The sequence below is a fragment of the Danaus plexippus genome, chromosome 28 (assembly GCF_018135715.1).
Source record: "Danaus plexippus chromosome 28, MEX_DaPlex, whole genome shotgun sequence".
NCBI lineage: Eukaryota > Metazoa > Arthropoda > Insecta > Lepidoptera > Nymphalidae > Danaus > Danaus plexippus.
In genome coordinates, this window is record NC_083556.1 from 1,125,047 (window position 1) to 1,146,682 (window position 21,636).

Genomic DNA, 21,636 nt, shown 5'->3' on the forward strand with positions numbered 1-21,636 from the left:
TAATCCGTATTCATTCTTTCAATTTCTAAGTCACTTGTAATTATTTTTTACCAATTTTTATGGAATTTGACGAAAGAAAATTTCTTTTTTATGATTCCGATGGAATTACAACGGCGCGTTACATGAAAGTATCAATCATACTTAGAGCGGTCATCTATAAACTACAAGACAGTCTAAGTTTATTACAACACAGAAAGTTATTAATGAATTTTTTGGTTTTAATATAATGTATTTCGTTATTAAAATAATTATTTAATTCTTATTCGGCGTATGATTATGTAAATTTAACCAAATTTAAGCAACAATACTGATTTTCAGATTTTATAATTTAATATTGCATACGTCACTTAACTATTAAGGAACTGTCAAAACATTTGACATATTCCTATTTAACTTATTGTCAGTTATAAGCATATCTAAGCTAAAAATATAATGTCCAAGTTTAAAAATCATGTTAATTAAGTTAATAAATAAGTAAATTTATTTTATAAATTTCTTATTGAATGCTTTTTATTAATGACTTAACTCAATATTGGCAGAATGTAACATTGGACAATATACAATTGTAATAATGACAGAGCTATCCAATAAATAGATCTGTCATTATTACAATTGTCATAATGAGCGCGAATGTCTAATTCATTCGCCGCTATTTCTCATAATTGCTGTGCAAATCTGCATGAAATGAATTCATTACAGTGTTATATTTAATTGTGGTTGTTTATTTGCTTATATTCAGCTACATTTTGTTGTATTTTTTAAAGAATCTCAGTATAAAAAATTCTCGTTCGAATTATAAAAAAAGGTTCAGACACGAACCTGTTAACACAGATAGCTGTTTAGAATGTAAATATAACAGATAATTTAGAAGCGAAATCAGTGATCTATTTTATAACGGATGCGATATTAAAATATGACTTACGGTGATGAAATTTTTTGCTAAACAAAACTGCTTATTTGAAATGTGCCAAAAATTTTGTTGCTGTCTTGACCTCGTATAAATCAATCAATTTTTTTCTCTCATTCAAGTTATTTTTCACGTCTAGATACATATTGATATGATTTCGATGGAATGTCAATTACAATGGCTGCCACGAAAATATTATAATTTTCACTTGATGTACTTGAATCGTGATATTATTTTAAAATATTGCCTAATACAATTTTTACATTATATTATTATATGTACTATTAATGATTTATTATTATTAATTTTATTATACTATTTATTATGTATTATTAACGATTTTATTATCTGGTATAAATGTCATGCGGAAATAATTTTGACGTTTTGGCAGCCCTGTATCATAAATTAGCGTTAGACAAAATACAAAAAAAAGATGTACAATTTCTAATGAGCACTACGTATTGACCTAGACTTGGTAATAAAAAGGCTTTTTATTCTTTGGTTTGAACATTTTAATGGCTATGTAATTTCTCTGACATATTTGATTCATTTTTAACGATGTGGCGTCCACACAATATATAATATTATAGCAATTATATCAATAGAATTAGGGCATTGTGGTGGATTTCAAAAATTCACACGTCTTTTTTGTAATACAACTAAACTAGTTCATCGTTGAAGCTGCGTTTGGTGATCGTATCTAAGGAGGTTTTTTTGTAAAAAGTTCGAATAGGTCTAAAAAAGTTTTCAACACTTAACCTTTTTACTACTAACCGACAAACAGTTGCTTGCCGGTAGTCTATGGGATTTTTATTTATTATGATACATTTTTGGTACTTTTAACGTTTTTTAAAGTTAACAGTTTTTGTCGTCACCATTTTAATAGGCGTTGTTAAATCCAATAGAAAAAGTTAATTAATTTATATATATATATATATATATATATATATATATAGTTGTTATAAAAATACAAAAAGTAAAATAATACAAATTTTATTTATATAAATGTATAAAACGTAGTTATATTATACAGAACGCAGTAAGAACTATAAATATTTTTGTAGAGTTGTGATTGTCAATTGTGAGAATTACGTCGTTGTAACTAAAAGTACCTACACAGAATAAACAAAATTTTTATTGTCCATTCGCCACTGGATTGACGTTTCCGGTGAATCGTTAAAGTTATATTGTGGATCATTATGTCCATATATGACAGCTAGCAATAGTTTTTCTTTATTATTTTGACCTTTTTCACCAATATTAACGGCGCAGTGACACGGTGAACTTATTACGAAATAAAAGTATATACAGTGTGTTCACAGGTTAATTGATGCGAAATATATTATTCTATGAAATGAGTATATATGAATGTTACAAGATTATTTCTTTCTTTTAATTATTATAAATATTCGACTTTGTGAGGATGATTTTATAGAATACAGAAACTTAAATTATTTTGACGAATTTTTTCGACAAATGTTTCTGCGGGTGGTAGAGTTAGCTGTGGGTAGTTACTACAGCTTGACCATGGGCTGCCTCGACTGGGAAAGTACTACCCTCTCACAGAAGATCGGCGTGAAGTAGCCTTTAATGGCTGCTTGTCGTCCGAAGAGTGAGAGAGACAGTTGCTCTTTCCCCTTTCCTCTCCCTCTTCCATAATCAAGGTCGGCAAGCATCCGCAACATTCCTTATGTTGCAGATGTCCATATTCCAGTCCCCCTCCCGGTGACGTTGTAACAGCCATCAGGAGTAACAGCAATAGACAATACGAAAAAAATATCCCATAGTCGACGGTGACTACATTCCATCAAGTAAGCCTTCTGCTCGTTTGGGCCTTTGAAATAAAAAGAAATTGTAGCCTGGACATGGTTGTATAAATTAGATAAACGACTGGACATAGAGAGTAATTTATACCAAAATGCAATGTAGTCACTTCAAGATTAACTCATATTGCTCTCTGAGACTAATTCTGAAGTCTGCGAAGGGATTCTTCGATAGAAACTATGTAGTAATAAAATATAACTAACTTAAATATTGTCTACATAACTCTCTATTTACAGTCACCCTAAGGTTCCAGGAAAGCTACAAAACTTTTCTTAGACGTATTATAATAAAATTAACATCTTTAAAACTTACAATCTATATCCAAGTCTATGTGTTCTCTGATGTCAGTTAATGAATGTGGTTACTCGTCTCGTGTGGAGTGAGGAGTGCTGGTTCACAGCCAGGAGTTCGCTCCGAGCAGGCAGCAGCGACACTCCTTATATTATACATACAACGATGACACCCGGCGATGTTCGTTTAATCATACAAACGTTTCGTATACGTAACAATTTGGTAATAGACTTTGAATTATTAAACAATTTTGATGTTTTATTGAATTTAAGAACATTTTTAACATTAAAAAGTTATACCAATAAGTTTATAGTGACATCTCGTCTGCCTGTGATCACGGTCGCTGAAAAGTAACCGAAACGTCGGGATTATGTAGTTGTAAAATAATAAAATACGCGTAGTATATCCGAAATATATTAGTTTCATTTAAATGAATTTTTCCATATGTAAGGTCTCGTTCACAATGGAACGAGTACATGTAACCTGTGCGCTCACCACAACCGTAAATCTAATGTCAATTTCTTCTGCTAATCTTCTGTCAACTCCTGCTACAATTGTTTTGTTCTCCAAACTTTGCTCTTAAATTTTCTGGAAGGTCTTTCCAAGTACAAGTCAATGACTGTATTTCGGTCCTGAGTAGATTAATTAAAGAGACAGAAGCAACAACTATCATAGACCTTTGTTAAGAAATTTCAAGTCAAACTGCCAATTCTCATGAACGACCAAAAAGGTTTTTGTTTTGTTTTACGTCTCCCTGATCATAAAGCTAACGCTCTGGCTACAGCTATACTCTGAAACTATATTTAGAAAGCCGGCGAAGTAAATTAACTATCAAGTCATGACCAAAGAAAAACTTTTAGCCAAATAAAACAATGATACTATTAAAAATCTACATAACGAGATTAATACGAATAATCTATTAAAAAAAGCAACCAGTCTTGTTCCAGTGCATTATTTGTTCCTTAAAGATGTACTTTTTTCTGGTACATTGATATTGGAATTGATAGTGAAACAATAAGAATTATATATGAATATCAAAATAATTCCAAAGCTATTCTATATCTTCTCCCTTCTTCTCTATCGCCAGAACTTATGGCTGTCACTGATTTTCCTTCCACAAACGTAATATTTCAACTTAATATCAATAAAGTTAATTGGTCAATAGTCGTGGTGGCCTGGAGGTTAAAGGACCGCCTCTCATGCGTGAGGGCGCGGGTTCGAAACCTGGCAAGTACCAATGTGATCTTTTCCGAGTCATACGTACTTTCTGACAGTATTTAGACGCCACTGACGGACGGTGAAGGAAAACATCGTGAGAAAACCTGGACTTATAATATCAAATTATAACTTTGAAATCGCCAATCCGCCTTGAGCAAGCGTGGCGATTAATGCTCTAACCTTCTCCATGCGAGAAGAGGCCTATGCTCAGCAGTGGGCTTCCGATAGGCTGATGATGATGATGATAATTGGTCAAATAAATTCTCTTTTAATATAATATTGTGAACGTAATTTTATTAAGAAGAAAAACATATTTACATAAATAAATGGTGATCAAATTGTTTAATAGTTATTTGAGAACGTTGGAATAGATGAACAAACACATAACCTACCTATTGATCATAATAATTAACAATCAAGTGTGTGTCGGATTGTAAGAATGAAGCTATTCCTATCAATAGCAATCAACGGAGTCTTTGTCAGTGGAACAAATGTCTATTGTCATTTTTTGCTATCCGCAAACGATGAATTTAAATATATACAATCGTAATAAAAATAACTTAAGACTGAGACGAATATAACAGTATGAACCTTTTAGTTTATATATATATATATATATATATATATATATATAGATATATATATACAAACATACAGGTCTTTATGTAAATGCTATTAAAATTAGTGTAGAAAGTATATGCCAGCCAGTACAGTTCAGCTAGTTTTGTAATCTATCTATTGTGAACTGATTTATCGACGAATTAAGCAATCTATATATTTATTTGATAAATTTTATTGTATCGATAATTCAGAAGACTAAGAATATCTTTTAAAAATGTACGTGCTATATAAAAGCATAGACAATCTTGGTCTTAGGACCGAAATAACAATGTTCAGTGCTGCCATCTAGTTAAACTTGACCACACATGTTTCTTTCAAGCGAAGTTACTAAACTATTTATTATAAATCGTAATGCAAAATATATAATGAAAGGATCAACACAAGTGTACTCAATACGTGACGTTTGTATGCTAAACAAAAGTTTATTTTTCACGCCATCTACGAAGCGTTTCTAGTGTCTTCTTTAATAATCTACATTTATTACAACACGCGAAGATTTCTGAACGTAAATCAGCTGAATCGTCGTATGTAGAGTAAAAAGCAAACTTTTTGAGATACATTGATCATTTATTAGCATCACAGAGAAAGTTATTGAACTGGTTCGATCTTATTGTGTTTTTCAACCAGTCATCGTTTTCATTGTATGTATCACTGGACGCCGGCTATTATTGTGATCACTAATTATAACAAACGTATCAAGTTATTTGGAGATTAAAATTACATATTTTGTACTGCTTATTGTGTTTGAGAGTTAGTTGATTTGAAATAAATGATGTGACAGAATTTTATTTGTAATAAGACTATTGAACACCACAGATAAACAAAAATATACTGAATAAAATTATTTCTATATTTATAAAACGTTACGTATTATTAAGTGTACATAAAATTCTTTTTATCTTAATGTATATAAGATATACATATATATAATATGCTAAATAATCTTTAAATCGTTATCATCATCAGCCAATCGGAGCCCACTGCTGATGGAAAGGCCTCTTCTCACATGAAGAAGGTTAGAGCTTTAATCACCACGCTCGCTCAAGACGGGTTGGCGATTTCAAACTTATAATTTGAAATTGTAAGACCAGGTTTCCTCACGATGTTTTCCTTCACCGTCCGTCAGTGGTGTCTAAATACTCTTAGAAAGTACATATGGCTCGGAAAAGACCACATTGGTACTTGCCAGTTTTCGAACACGCGCCCTCACGTATGAGAGGCGGGCCTTTAACCTCCAGGCCACCACGATATCTTACCACAAATCTTTAAATAGTATCGAGATATTAAAAAGTAATATACTAATATTTTTAACTTCATTGATTTCTTACTGAATAATTCCGGGTCTTGATACCAGACTGACAAAAGGGGATGCGAGTTCAAAAGTAGTTTTTGGAATCAGATATATGAATAGACTTAACTCAAGGAAACTGTAATATTAAGTGATATGTAAGATCGTATACACATTTAAATGGAACTATTCTTTTTACGATAAATGTTTTTTTTTTATTATTTTATATCTGCATGCTCGTTTGGGAACGGCTAAGTTTTATTTAAACTGTATTAGTTCGAGTTTACGTCTTGAAACTAAAAGCAGAGAGTTCGGAGTTTTTCATACAAAGCTTGTCATATATCATTACTGCCATGCTTTTGAATCATACGCAAGTAATTTTTTTTAAGCTATGGTTTCATACGCACACGATCGCTGAATATTCAGCCAATGTCAACGTTTTTGTTTGTTGGACGAATTATAATATTGAGTATGGTGTGGAGGAAACACGAAGGAGTTTGTAGAATTGAATAAATACCTTTAATTAATTATTTTTTTTTTAATTAGCCTCTAGTATGAAAGTAATTTGTCAATCCGTGAAGATTTCTCATGCGTGTAACGTCACTAATATCAAACAGAATGATAACTTTTTACGTTAATCAATAAATAATGGTTGAATCTATAGCTAGTAGATAAGAGTATCTTTTAAATATATTATTACAGCTATTATTTACTATTTTATAAATAATTTTTGATAAAATCTTAAATACCTAAGGCGTAAACTTTTCTTAGGCAAACATTTCTGGTATACCTTCCAAACACTATCAGTACATTAACTAAACATCCATAAATCTCAACGATATTACACTGAAATCTTCCATCCGGAACAGGGCTTAGTTCATCTTAATTGGAAGTCAAATCGTACTGACAAAGCCAGGAGTGGCAGAAAGGAAATTGCTCACCAAAGCTCATCACAATGATGAGACGCCCGCGCCAGCCAGCCTAGTAATTTCTTGTTCATTCAAGGTAAAGCGTTTAAGCAAGGATTGTCAGGGGTGCTGAAGCTGGGAGGGCGGAGTACCGACCAAAATCGCAATTAAGAATTATATGAGTCACAAACCAAAGACCTCTCTCGAAGTGAAATATGTTTGTAAAATTGTTGACAGTTTCGAACAGCGCCTCTCACATTCTAAAGAGTTTAAAGCGAAAAGACGAAATCAATAAGAAAATGATGATTGACCTACTACACAAATAGATTTGATGATGACATCTATTGTTAGAAGCTAGGAGAAAAAATAATCTATCGAAGAGTCCATTCGTTTAGTGTGTACAAAATAAACAATAAAATCTTATAACGCCGTCCTAAAATTTTTTGCGTTTTCAATAAAGATTACTATCAAAAAAAAGGCTATCTAGTTTACCAACCAGATGTGACGCCCAGATTTATACTCCTACGGTTCTGTGAGACTTTTTTTATTTTTATTTTATCACTTGTCAAAAACCTTTAAATATTTTTTGGGTATACATTCCAGTGTGATCATACAATAATAAAAAAAAAATCTAATATTATTTTGCTTGTCAGATCAATGTCTTTTTTTTTCTTTTTATTAATGAATCAATTATGTGCCATAGTAAATTCTATGTACTGTTGACGAAATAAAAATAATATATATAATAAAACGTAACATTTATTTATAAAATAAAACAATGAATGAAGCGAGTGTTACAACAGGTGACAGATGACTGTCACTAGCCAGCGCCCTCTGCGGAGCGAAGAGAGCAACGTCCTCGTAGTTTGAGTTCCATCCTATCACCTCCTCATCACGATTCTGAACTCTCAGCCAGAGTTCCAGGGGTCGGAAGAATCTGCATTACATATGTTATTTATTTAGGTGTTCTCAGATATGTGTAGTGTCTAGTGTCTGCACACTAGTGTCTAGTGTCCTGCGTGCAGTGTCCAGTGTGTAGTGTCTAGTATGCAGTGGGTATTGTGTAATATTTGTCGGTTATGAAATAAGTTATATTAAGTTTCTGCTCTCTTACAATATTAATTATTTATATATATATATATATAAATTATATATATTATATATATATATATATATATATATATAAATTATATATATTATATATATATATATATATATATATATAAAAATTAATTTTCCTTCACTTTCGACATAAGCTGTACATATTATTAGTATAAAATATATTCATAATTCTATCATTCTGTCTACAAAATTATCTCTCCAAATCTATCAGCTCTTCCTGATCACCTGGATACAACATTTATCCAATAGCCGTAAACTTACTTCACAATAGATTCCGGCGATATTCTGTTCGTTTTTCCTCTAGTCATTATTCTTATGACGTCCGACGCTGGTTTTGACGCTCCTATTTGCATCGTCTCACTGAAAATGACGTGATTATTTTATCACGTCGCTAACTAGTGTTTATTTATGATTTCATTCGCATATAAAGGCTTTGTTTATGTAATTTATTCTGTTGCAAATATTAGAAGGATAAATAATAATAAAATATGTCATAGGGTCAAATTTCTATGGTGAAATACCTACCATATATTGTAAAATCATATATATATAAATCAATTGACAATGTAGTTGTAAAAAATAAAATCTCTATAAAGTTAAGGCATCTAAGTCATCACCCCAGAAGTCTGCCAGCGTCTCTGCTCCTGTAGATGTCACACTCGTGCAGGTGTCCATTGTGACCTGCAGCAGCGCACAGCTGCTCGAAGACCTGGAACTCGAGGACCGTAGCTAGGAAATATTTTATGTAATCCTGGATGGAAAAATTATTATGTTAAACAAAAAATCGATATCATTTAAAAATTTTATTAAGCATACTCCTTACTGATGGTTTAAACGAGAGAGTTTGTGTGCGTGTCTGAATAAAATAAACGAATTTTTAATATTAAGACTAAAGGTATGTATGTTTATTGGTCTTTGACATAAAATACAACTAAGCAGATTTTGATGAAACGTAACACTGTTATAGCTGACACATCAGGATAAGGCTTTAATTTATCCCGAAAGAATATTTGTTGTAGAAAATAGGCACTAAAGTTAAGTTAGGTTTTAAATTAATTAAGTGACACCGGCTGTACATGGCTCTAAAGCTTACATTAAATTTTTATTTAAGCGCGCATTAGCGGACGAAGTCAAAGGCAAAAACTAGTAAAACTTTAAACATGTCAAAAGTAAAACCGAGATTCCTTCTAAAAATATTACTAAGTACGTCAAACGGCGTGCCTCAATATTAGAAAGTAAATAATATTATAAAAGTGGTACATTAGGCGGGAGTGGCAGTAAAAACTATCAACTATCGAGAACTATCAGATCTTATCTCAAGTAATTTGATTCCAAAAACATATGAAAAGAAAAAGAAAATATAATGTCTGCACCAAAAAGGTCGACATAAAGAAAAACTCGGCAAGGTATTGTCAGCTTACGGACACTCAAGCGCCCTTCACAGATAAATTAAATTTTATAATTAAATTCATTTCGATACTCTGTATCTGTACATTGTAGTGCTTTTTAATTTATTTATAAACTAATGTGTTGTCGTGAGAAAATAACTCCTTTTTTTAACAACGAAACAGCGGAGTCACGGTAGAAATTGCAATGCCCTTAGAATTAATTTAATTTAGATTTTTATTTGTGATCGTATAGAATCGAAGTTGATGGCGCAGCCGCAGACTGCAGACGGATATAAGTATATATATTTAATTTACTTTATACATATTAATTTATATAATATACTATAAAATTTTATTTATGTATGTTTGTATACGAAAATATAATAATTACGACTTTCTCATATATATATATTTAGGTACTAACGTGATATACCAGTTCTTGTCCACGATTTCGATAGAAATATACAAAGTATGTTAAAACTATCCTTTGTTTTATTAATCCACGGGCAGCGACGTCTATACTTCGCAGCACTTGATGTCAAACAAATACAGCTATTTCGGGATAAATTGTATCCTATATCTCATTCTGCTGTCGAGGCTACATTACTGTAAAGATTCATCGTAATCCGTGAGGCAGTTTTCGCGTTAAACAGCAACAAACATCCACACACAAACATACATTAATACTAGCATGACTCGATTCCAAACCAATATGGTACAAAATAAATTAAATTCGAATAAATGCTTATTTAATACAAAATAAGTAAGTAAATAAGTATAACTTACCTAACTGTTATTAAACATAGTAAATATATATATTTTTTTATAATTATCACCTGGTCTGATACGATATGATATTTCGATGCCGGGTCAAAGTCAGCCTCCGTGCGTGGTATCGGCGGCGTTACTCCCTGGGATGTGTCAAGTAACAAAGGTTTGGTTAAGAGACAACATATGTGTTATGGTGTCCGGCGTTACACCCAGTAACGTTTTAAGGAAAGGCTGAAGCCAGCATTTATTTTTTTTAAACACAGGTTGACACTTAAATGTTGCCATTACAAAAAAAGGAATGCTTCAGTGTTGTAATCATTATAATTAGTCATAGAAAATAATTTTAAGGATTATATTAAAATAAGTATAGCACGGAGAGTACTAACAATATACTACTTATATGTAAATAAATATTATAAGGTATTTTTATTAAACAACTCGCCTGATATCTCAGTTTCATCTGCCACCATCTCGCGTTCATATTCTTCACGCCGTCTTCGAATATCGACCAGCGCCACTTATATTCAAATTACATTAGAAATTGGTCGTAATAACAATTATAGGTAATTATTTTTGCAATTGCAATTATAGCAATTTAGATTAGTTTCTGCACATAATATTCTGCCAGTATCACGCAGGGATCGAGATGAGTCTTGGATTAATTTGTATCGTCACTACAAACGCGGCGTTAATCGTTTTTCATTCGTATCTCACATAGGTTATTGAGTTAGAAACTCGAAACGCTCCGTTTGTAGCGACGTTACAAGCTTTGGCAAGTAATCAATAATTTTTGAGTTACTAAAGGACAGTTCAGTATATGCGTACATTATGCCTGTGTGTACAATAATTAATTATCATTTTTTTTTTATTAAACGTCAAGGTTTAGATTGAAATTTATCACTTTGCTGCTTTAAAATGAGTTGTTATTTAAATATACATGTAGTATATCACTTACCTATGCATAAACCTTAGGTATTTCTGTTAAACTATTAACCCGTCGGTTTTAAAGTTAACACTTCACACTAATGACGTTAAAACAATTGTAAGGTCTTGGTATTTGGGAAGAGTTGTGTTCAAATCAAAGCAACTTCAACGCAAGCTGTATCAAAATTGCCCAATTACCTGGTCAACCATGAACGCGAACGGAAGGTATGCCACTTTCTCAAGAGCCATCGACATTAAAAAATTCATACTGACTTCATACTGGTCGTGGGTTCTGAAAATAATGGTTGAATCACCTCGTTATTTTGAAAAGAAAGAAAGACAAAGAAGATATCGTAAATATAGAATGGTCCAAGTTAAATCTTCTCCTAAAAATGTCTATTAAATAAAGTTAATTTAATAAACATTTTTACAACCTGTATAATATTTTTTAATTCAATAAATTTTTTAATAAATAAAGTAAAATCTTAGATCTCATTATAAATAAAGTAAATACGAGTATACATTAAATGTATAATTATCATAACTTTACAGTCCCAGAAGAATTTTATTAAATACAGAATAGATATTTATACGAATCTTTTTATAAAAGAAACTAATATTTTTCGGATCACGGATCACGGGTGCTGCAGAGTGCAATGAACAGAAACGTCGGGAGAACATAGTTATTAAAAATATGAACATACGTTTAGTAATCCGTAAAATATTAGTTTCATTTAAATTAATACTCGCGTAAGTCTTTGATCTCATAAACTTTTAATAAGTTTCTGTAATAGAAAGCATAGAAAAAGGTGGAAAACTAATGGTTTTGTATGTATATATGAAAAAAAACGAACTATAGTGAAATAAGATACAAAAAGCGAGGATTTAAGATGACACAGTGTGATGATGTACCTGTTCTGGTAGAGTCCAACTCGCTGGAGATGTGGCAGATTGTAGACGGACAGTGTTGCAGCGTTGGCCACCGCCTCGTGGAACGCTAAAAGAAACCTTTAGATATTAATCAGATGGTACTAATTACGAGTGAAGAATATTCTGATAAAACCTTCTTCACTGGTTACTTTAAGCATTTTCACGAGATTTCCCATGTAATATTTTACATAACATTATTATTTATAAATACTGAATGCGTTTCTTTTGGGTCGCTGACACAAAATCTGGTGGTAGATTTCAATTAATTTTGTACACACACACACATATATATATATATTTATATAGAGGGCACACATTTTATTTGCAACGGACCTTAAAATTCCCGAACGCACCCGAAGTGACGTTAAAGCGATAACATCTGGTTTGCTCACTTTTACGCGGGAAAGTATTTTGTCGACGTGACTTGTGTCTTTGTAAATTGAATTTAACTTGATTAAGGTGTTTTGGTTTAAATTATAATTATTTGGTTCTAGTTACGGTTTGATTTGTTATTTAAAAGTATTGGCTTTATAAAACTATATTTTTTTTTAATGATTTTGTTAGAATCCTAAATATATATATGTCGAATGACCATGTCATATTTGGTTTTAAGGAGTGTGACGTCGGCCATGCTGCCGTCACTGTCACCATTTTCCATTTTCATTTAACTAATAAAACACTTGCAATTAGATAACCTTACTTCTGGATGACATTTCCACTACTGAATCAGTCAGTCAGTCAGACAGTGGAGTCATAACATTTACTCTTTAAATTTAAAATAATAAGTTACGATGAATAATCTTGATCACATATGTTTCAGTAATTAATTATTATATCATCAAATCTTTATATTGCAATGTAATATTTTATAGAAAACATAATTGATTTACAAGTTTTCTTCTTACTAAAACTTACAGATGACTAGTCTTAACATGTTACAAATTACGATACGAATTAACATTTACTTTTCTTTAACACAAATCATACAACGATCTGTAAAACAAAGAATTTTGTTGAACAAATCACTAACGCCATGATATTGTATATCACATCTACCCTCTAAAGTAAAATATTTATCAAACAACTGTCCCTTGTAATGGCTTTAAATGACGTCACGGATATACGTGACGTCATATATATATATATATATATAATTTTTTTTTCTTGTCAAGATCATTTGGGTGACATTTAACCTGGATTCGCTCCATCCCTGAACAGCTGCGGTTGTTCCGAGTACTGCAAGTAGTACTGTATGTGAGCCATCTCATGATGAGTGGAGATCAGATCTTGCATCGTCACCTCCGTGCATTGCTTTATTCTGAAATATATTTTATAATTCGGGTATAAGGATATATCAATTTTAAAACAAGTAAAATTTGCTACAAAAGAAATCATAGCATCTATTAATGTAATGTAATTTTATTTTTTTATTTTAGATGATAAAAAATTATAAATTTTAAAACGATTGTTATCAGAATAGAATGTAAGGAGCTGGAAAACTCATAGCCGTGTAATAGAAGAATTGTATGTCCTTGTTTTCCTTCTTTGCCAAAATTATCGTGTCGCAAAATGCTTGGAGTGCTCTTATTCAGCTAATGGTTTGCCGAATGGATCCTCTCATAAGGGTTCTCTGGTACAGATAAAAGTCTTGCCAATGGAAAATTATTTTTGTCATACATATTCTTAGTTTTTTTACGAAGTTTTTTAACATATGAAACAGATAGCTATATTTGCTATGAAACCAGCTGTAATAAAGGGTAAATATATTTTTTGTAATACCTATAATCAATCCTATTACAGAAGTCCCAGGCGCTAGCTGTGCATTGGGCGCTCCGGTCAGCCGGTCGCGCTAGTAACGACCCTCGCCAAAACTCCGGAGGGACGGGGCGAAGGCCCATTGATGTATAGAATTCTTCTGCCATCTGGAACATTCTGGAAGAACACATTAAGGTATCGAAATTTTTTGCAAATACTGAAGATATTTTACTAAATTTCTTATTTTTAAACCAGTTCTTATTTAAATAGTTTATTATAGGTAGAGTCTAACTGTGGTCAGGTTAGTACAGTTCGAACATGTGCTGGCTCGACCTTGGAAGTATCACTCTCACAGATCGGGATGAGGCAGTCTCTAATGGCTGCGTTTCGTCGGATGAGTGAGAGAGACGGTTGCTTTCTTTTCCCACCCTTTCCTTTCCCTCTCCCACATTGAAGGACCGCAACTCTTCCGCAACGTCCCTTATGTAGCAGATGTCCTTGGACGACGGTGATTACCTTCCATCAGGTAGGCCGTCTGCTCGTTTGCTGGCTTGGTAATAATAAAAAGCAAATAATATAGAACCTGAGAGGAGTGAATCCCTGTCTCAGCATCTCAGAAGTGACGTCCACGTTCGGAGCTTGAGGGAACGGCATCACCAGGTCCATTATAGATTTCCAATTCTGTGCCCACATGTTCCCTGGCAATTTAGATGTGGATGGAACCACGTTAAAGAATATTAAAAAATAATTAATTTTAGATGTATAAACAATGCGATATGAGAATTGGAGCTTTACAATAACTGTCTGACAAAATTATAAGAATTTGAATTATGGTACTAATTACAGCTAGGACTGTAAAAGTTTTTTAGTGCAACGACCCACTTAGGTCGGTAAGCTTTAAGCATCACATTTTTAACTTGGTTTTTAAATATGTTATAATAATTTCAACGTTGGATCATTAATGATTGGATAGAAACAGAACGTACTATGGAAACTATCGATAAGGCTCATAGCAGTGAACATTTTTTACGTCCTCTGCTAAGAATTTTTTTAATATTTTCAAACGTACGCACATGCACACGCGCACGCATATTTTCAAAATTCATAGGCAATTTAACTCTTCTTTCAATACATTTCATATCATAGCAGCAGATGATGTAGAAAATTATAGGCTCAAACACTTACCCAATAAATGTGCTGGTATGGGCCCATCTGGACGGACACTTTTGTCTCCGTATCTCAGCAGAAGTTTTCGTCGGACGTAAGTAAATAGTTGTTTGTACAAAGGTATAATTTGATTGTAAATTTCTTCGACACTAGCTCTGAATGACGGGTCCTCATACGCAGCTCGCATCTGGTCTCCGGCGTCCTTGAACCCTGAATGTGATGGGGATCATGTATCAGACCGTTTCAAAAGATTTGCCCAATAATAGTTATAAATTAATTGTAGGTTGTATAAAACTATTTTACAAGAATAGGAACTTAAAAAAATTCTACCTATTTCTTTATGGTCTTTTCTGACCCTATCCTTATCTGATCTGATACTATCCATATATATTTTAATATCAAGGTATTATTAGAATATATCTAATTAATTTAAGCCTGGTAGAAAAATTATTCATTTATATCAAAATACTCAAATAGCCGAAAATAGATCTCAGTGCGCGTGCAATTGGAGAGGCCTATGTTCAGCAGTGGACCAGTATAGGCTGATGATGATGATGATGATGATGATGACTCAAATAGCGCTTAACTTTGGACGAATTAGTGAAAATATAATTAACTATAGAGTCAGATAAGAACGTCTAAACATTGAGTTATTATATTTTATAATTTGTCCAAAAAATAGAGTACATATTTTTTTTATTGAGTTTTTTTTTTATTAGGCTTTAATTTCGGTAATGAGTAGAGATTGTGCAGTGTTTCGGACACACCTATTTGTTATTAATCGATTTAGATTGCGTATCATTTTTTGTATTGAAACTTCACTGTTAAAATGGAAAGGAAACAGAAAATATTGGAATTACCTGTTTTGACAGCAGCTTCGTTGGCCAATTGCACGTATCTCATGAACCTGTTCTTCAGCTTCGGTCCGGTTTGATCTCTGAAACTTTTCCAGACATAGAGCAATTCGTTTTCAATCCTCGAATGTGCTAGAATCCTAGTGATCTCTGGATCTAATTGCATGTCACAGTAATTGGGGTAGTCTGTGTTCTCCTGGTATGGTTGGTAGTGCTGGTATGGCTGGTTCGTGAGCTGGTATGTTTGGTGGTCCTTGGTAGTATCGGGTGTTTCGGTGGATGTTGGCGAAACTTTTGGTATATGAGGATCGTAGGGTTTTTGGCCATATGGGCATATTTTCGCTGAATTATAGAGCTCCTTCATTTCGGTTATCAGCTGTTGTATCTGGAAACATTGATTATAAACATCAGGTGTAATGTCTATCCCAAACGAAATACTTTTCTCAGAAACTAACGCTCTGGCTGTGGGTGTTGATTCATTATCATTATTTATAACTTAAGCTGTGCTCAACTTGTTGCATATTATGAAAGATGTTCAATAAAATCTATATTACATCTGTTTAATTTTGATTGTCGAATAATGTTGCATGGTATAAGTATATCTTATACTGAATAATAATGTTTTATACCAAAAAGACAGCTATTAAAGCTATACTAGATTGCTTGTTACATAAAATGTACCTCAGAAAACTTGTCGTCAGACAGGGCAGCCCTACTGTTCTGAATGATTCTGCTCAACTGTCTCCTGCTCTGCGGATCGGACAGTCTGGATCCATCGTAAGCAGCAGCCTTCCTCCAAGATAGCTTTTCGAATTTGGAGCTGAGCGCCAACTCCTCAAGCATACGTCGCCGGTTGTATTCCGTGATGTTAGTGACGAATTTCCATTGGGACATTGTTACTCTGGGAATTTGATAATATAAATTTTATGAATAGGTTTAGAAATATATTAGAATTCAGAGGCAATCTTTCGTAATCACATAAAAATATACTAAATAGTTTAAATGAATAAAATATGTATTCAATAGATCTGATATTCTGATGAAGATGAGGGTTCCCACGTAAAGATTTAATTTCTTACTCTTCTTTTACTAATTATAGAAATAAAATGTTGAGATTACTAGCAGTTTTCTCAATAGTTCATCATTAACAAAAGTAATATATAGTTTAAAGGGCTGCGATTATTTCAATTAAATATAATATTTAAGTGTGTATTGATTTCAAATGTAAACTAATCAATAACGATAAATATATCAATTTGCATTCCATTGTGACGTGTCACCCTAATAAGCAGATTTTAATCTTACATTATATTAATAATAATAATAATATTTCTTTGCATAATACTTTAAGCTAAAGTCTCTTCGAATAGAAAAAAATTACAATATTGGATTATAAATTAAGAAGCTTCACGATGAAATGCACAGATAACGAAAACATAACGAACAGATAACGAACAGTAAAATGTAAACCTCTTTTCTTGAAGCGGAATAAAAGTAATGTTATAAGTTTGTTTTTTTAGTTCTAGACTAATGTATAATATTTATTTATATTTGACTTGAATTATATGGATTTCGTATATTTTTTACTCGCCTGTAACACATTCCAGATGCCTCTCTGTCATACTCCCGAAGAAACTGCGCTGCTTCAGCTGCATTCGTGTTCACGCCCTGTTACAAATTCACATGTTTATTTCATACAGATAGCTGGTAGAGCCGAGCTGTGGTCAAGTTACTGCAGCTCGGACATGGGCTGGTTCGACCGGGGGAGGAATAACCTTTCGTAGAAGATCGGCGTAAAGTAGTGTTTAATGGCTGCGTTTCGTCCGATGAGTGAGAGGGCCAGTTGCCCTTTCCTTTTTCCCACCCCTTCCCTTTCCTCCCCCTCTCCTTCCCGCTCTTCCCTAATCAAGGGTGGCAACACATCCACAAACCTATGTTGCGGATGTCCATAGGCGACGGTGCTACCTCCATCAGGTAGGACGTCTGCTCGGAACCCGCTTTTATCATAAAATAATAATAATAAATAAACCGATTTTCATTGTTTTGAAATTTAAAAGGCCTTCCCATATTTGATTAATATTTATCCTTTATTTGAATAGAACTTTGAAAACTGTCACTTGGAATAAGAAGATGTTTCTAACTTTGTATTCTATATAATCATAATAATCACAGTTTGCTCGTCGGTAACTTGTCGGACATTCGCATTAACTCGTGACATGCCCTTCATTTGTACCGAAACATCCGCTAAAATGGTCACATAATTACAATTTGTACATTTTCGTCATACAAATGACCTGTCTTTATTAAGATCACGATCTCAAGATCGTGTAACAACGGGATGGGATAAAAATTTTGATAATTACGTTGCATCCAGAACCGTAACGAAGGACATATAAAACAATGCTACCATTATGTTTCTACGACATTAATATAACTACTTAGTTATTTAAAGAATCATTTTTTTTATCATCCGTACATTAATCAGAAAAGACTTTGAACGCATTTTTGAAGATTTTTTCCATGAAAAGTGAAGTTATCCGCCGAAATTAATATTAAATAATATTCAAAAGTAAAATTTAAGTTAAAAAATAATTAAAACATTACAAGAAAATTACAATATGTTGTGAATTCTCCGTGAATCGAGAACATTGAATTTCAGCCAGAAGTTAAAGAACACAAATTATTAGGAAAAAATTATGTAACCGTAATTTTTTATGCTAAGGCTTTATTCACACCGGAATCGTGAAATATTCTGCCAATGTCAACGTTTTTATTTGTTGGCCGATTTATTATCTTGAGTACTGTGTGGAAAACGTTTTTAAATTTATTGTAGATAATAATATCAAAAGTTTCTTATAAAAAAAATTCTAAATTTTATGTAATTTTACATATACTTTATTTAAAACTACGGATATTCCGACAAATAAAAACGTTGAAATTGTCAAAATATTCCACGATTCCAGTGAGAAAGAAGCCATAGCATAATAAAAAAAACGACGGTAATTTAAAGCAATAAACATGAACCAATAGAAGCCAGTCAACAAATTTTTTCAAATAAATAACATATGTTAAATAAATCTTATCAATCAACAAAACATAGAAACTATTTATAGTAGTGTAATGAGTATTTTTTTTTATATATAAAAGGTTTTCAAATCCAGGTCAATTTATAAAACTCATTTAGATTTGAAAGCGAAACCTCCATTGTTTTGTATCCGTCAAGATAAAGCAATGCTACCAACCTATAAGACAATAGTGCATTGGTAACAGTTATTTGAAATGTTTTGACAGACAATTAACACGTTAAGTTTGCCGAACCACTATATATAACATAATTAATATATAAACTCTTTTGATGCTAGTTTCTTAATGTTTATGTTCAATTACACGTCTATTATTATTCAATAAAATTACATACTTATTAAGTAATCCTGGATAGATGGGTTTTTATCAGTTATATTACTAAAAAGCAATAAGTTTTTTGACATGAAAATATTACAAATTATTCCTTATTATATCAGTTATCTGTCAGTTTACATACCAAATCGGTTCAGCCATTTAAGAGATAAGCCAGAACAAACAGAAAGATGGACAAAAATTATGGACAAATAAAATCGTATTTTTTATTCGCTTAATGTTTAGAGAAAGAAATTTACAGCAAAGTTCCTATATATTTGATACTTTACAATTAAAATTGACATTCTTGACGTTTCGTTGGAGGAGAAAATGGCGGAAACAAACAAAAATTACTCGACAATTAGATTTTTTAAGATGTATTATGAGGCAAACGGGATATTTTTATTATTTTTAAGGTAAGTGTCATGGAGTCTACCGTGTCAATTGAAATCTTTAATATATGAAAATTATAAATGACCATAGACTATAATATTTTTTTGTCAATAGCCAATATCGCGCTTATAAAAATAACTTTGACAGCAATAAGAATAAGAAAAAGAGACCGTGGTTTATATTGAAAAAAAAAAATTATATATTATCGTTCGTTGATTCCTTATTGATCATATCCTAAAGTAAATTAGGATGTCTTTTGTAATATGTGCACAGATTATATCGGGATTTGTAATAAATTAAAAATAATGAAAGTCTTTTATATGATATTGCACATCCGGTATATTCTTAAATAAATATCACATATGAAGTAAACATGTTTAGGTACATCGTATTTAAATTATAAATGATCTTTTCATATTATAGAAAATTTTGTTTTTTTTTTCACACTAAGAACGATTTTTTCTCTGACAATTCATTTGCGTGTTCTTCGCAATTAAGATCCGAAAGTCATTATATAGTGTTTTAAAACAATACATATAACAACCAACAGTCAGCGACATCTATCGTGTGTCACGTGACTTACACACTATACAATTACTATGCCCTGATCTTAGGATAACTAAACCGAATTTCGTTATAAAATATAGTCAATATCTTATTCTAATAACTAAACTATATTATTAAAAAAAATCATAAAAATCAGTTCACTACTTTTAGCGTGAAAGACTAACAAACATTCATAAATCATGCCAAAAATTTAGCATTTATTACAGAAGTATATGTAAAAAAAAACAAAGCTTTCATCACATATACACTGACTTGATACAATTTATGTTTTAGTTTTATATATACATATATACATAAAGGAGCCTTTTCTCATAACGAAAAAAATATTATATTAACAACGTATTTTTGATACATAATTCGATATACGATTGTTTTGATATAATTTATTTGAAATAAAAATATTCATTTCATTATTTTAAATAACTTCTATATGTGAAGTTTTTTTTAAGTGATGCAAAAAATTTACGCCCTTCTGTCACACTGACATATATAATATAAGTTATGTATGGATTTGCGCAAACTGTCACAATAATAATAACGTTTATGAATGAAATCGATAATAAATGACTATTAGTTAGTAAAAGAAAACAACATAGTAAAGAAATTAATTAAAAATTTAAATATGAAGATATTTCTTTCTATAATTATGATATTATCTTTGCTAAGTATATAATCGATAATCTCACCATCCTGAAGTACTCACTGCAACCCGCATACCGTGTGTAGAAAGCAAAAAGAAGGCACAATACTGGAACATTGCTTTTCATTTTTTATTAAAAAAAAAAAAATACAAACGTCAAATCAAAATTATCATCTGTCATTAATCACATAGATTAAAATAGATTCAATTAATTGTTTAAAATGATTAATTGATATTAAATTATGTTATATTTTGTTTTGTTATATATATATATATATTTTTAAAAAGATCGTCAACTGATTCTGTAGTTATATCAGGGAGTGTTTTAAAACTGTCTCGCGTTATTTCTTGCCGACGACTGGAGTAATATTTCCGCCGCTTTTGTTTTCTACATGGTTTGATGAACACGCGAGTATACACGACGCGATCTGACAGTAGAAAATATCTTCGGAAAGAAAAAAATAAATACAAGAATAAACAAAATCCTAATAAATATGTTATGTTACATATAATCATTGATGTACGTACATTGATGTTTAGGGATGCATCCCTGTCGAGAAATCCCACGTTATATTTCCTTACAACAGATATATCGTAAGATTTATTCCAACCTACATATCTCATGTATTCAAACCCTCTTTGGACGATCGCGTGCGTGACATACAGACAAAG

At 31.8% G+C, this 21,636-nt stretch overlaps 1 protein-coding gene and 1 long non-coding RNA gene across 2 annotated transcripts in view; one reads left to right on the forward strand and one right to left on the reverse strand.

Moving 5' to 3' along the window:
• LOC133319756 (uncharacterized) overlaps positions 1-21,636 on the forward strand; it is a 56,336-nt gene that overhangs the window by 7,721 nt on the left and 26,979 nt on the right. The gene's annotated exons all lie outside the window — the stretch shown is intronic.
• On the reverse strand, positions 7,799-21,210 carry LOC116776126 (angiotensin-converting enzyme-like). Its single transcript, XM_061525436.1, has 15 exons — positions 21,011-21,210; positions 17,560-17,636; positions 16,650-16,869; positions 15,975-16,353; positions 15,133-15,324; positions 14,531-14,645; positions 13,972-14,124; positions 13,386-13,510; positions 12,175-12,259; positions 11,461-11,554; positions 10,781-10,855; positions 10,404-10,478; positions 8,797-8,930; positions 8,441-8,539; positions 7,799-7,994 (listed from the first exon to the last, which is right to left on the reverse strand). The coding sequence occupies exons 1-15, from the start codon at positions 21,089-21,091 to the stop codon at positions 7,817-7,819; spliced, it is 2,082 nt and encodes a 693-aa protein (XP_061381420.1). The 5' UTR covers positions 21,092-21,210; the 3' UTR covers positions 7,799-7,816.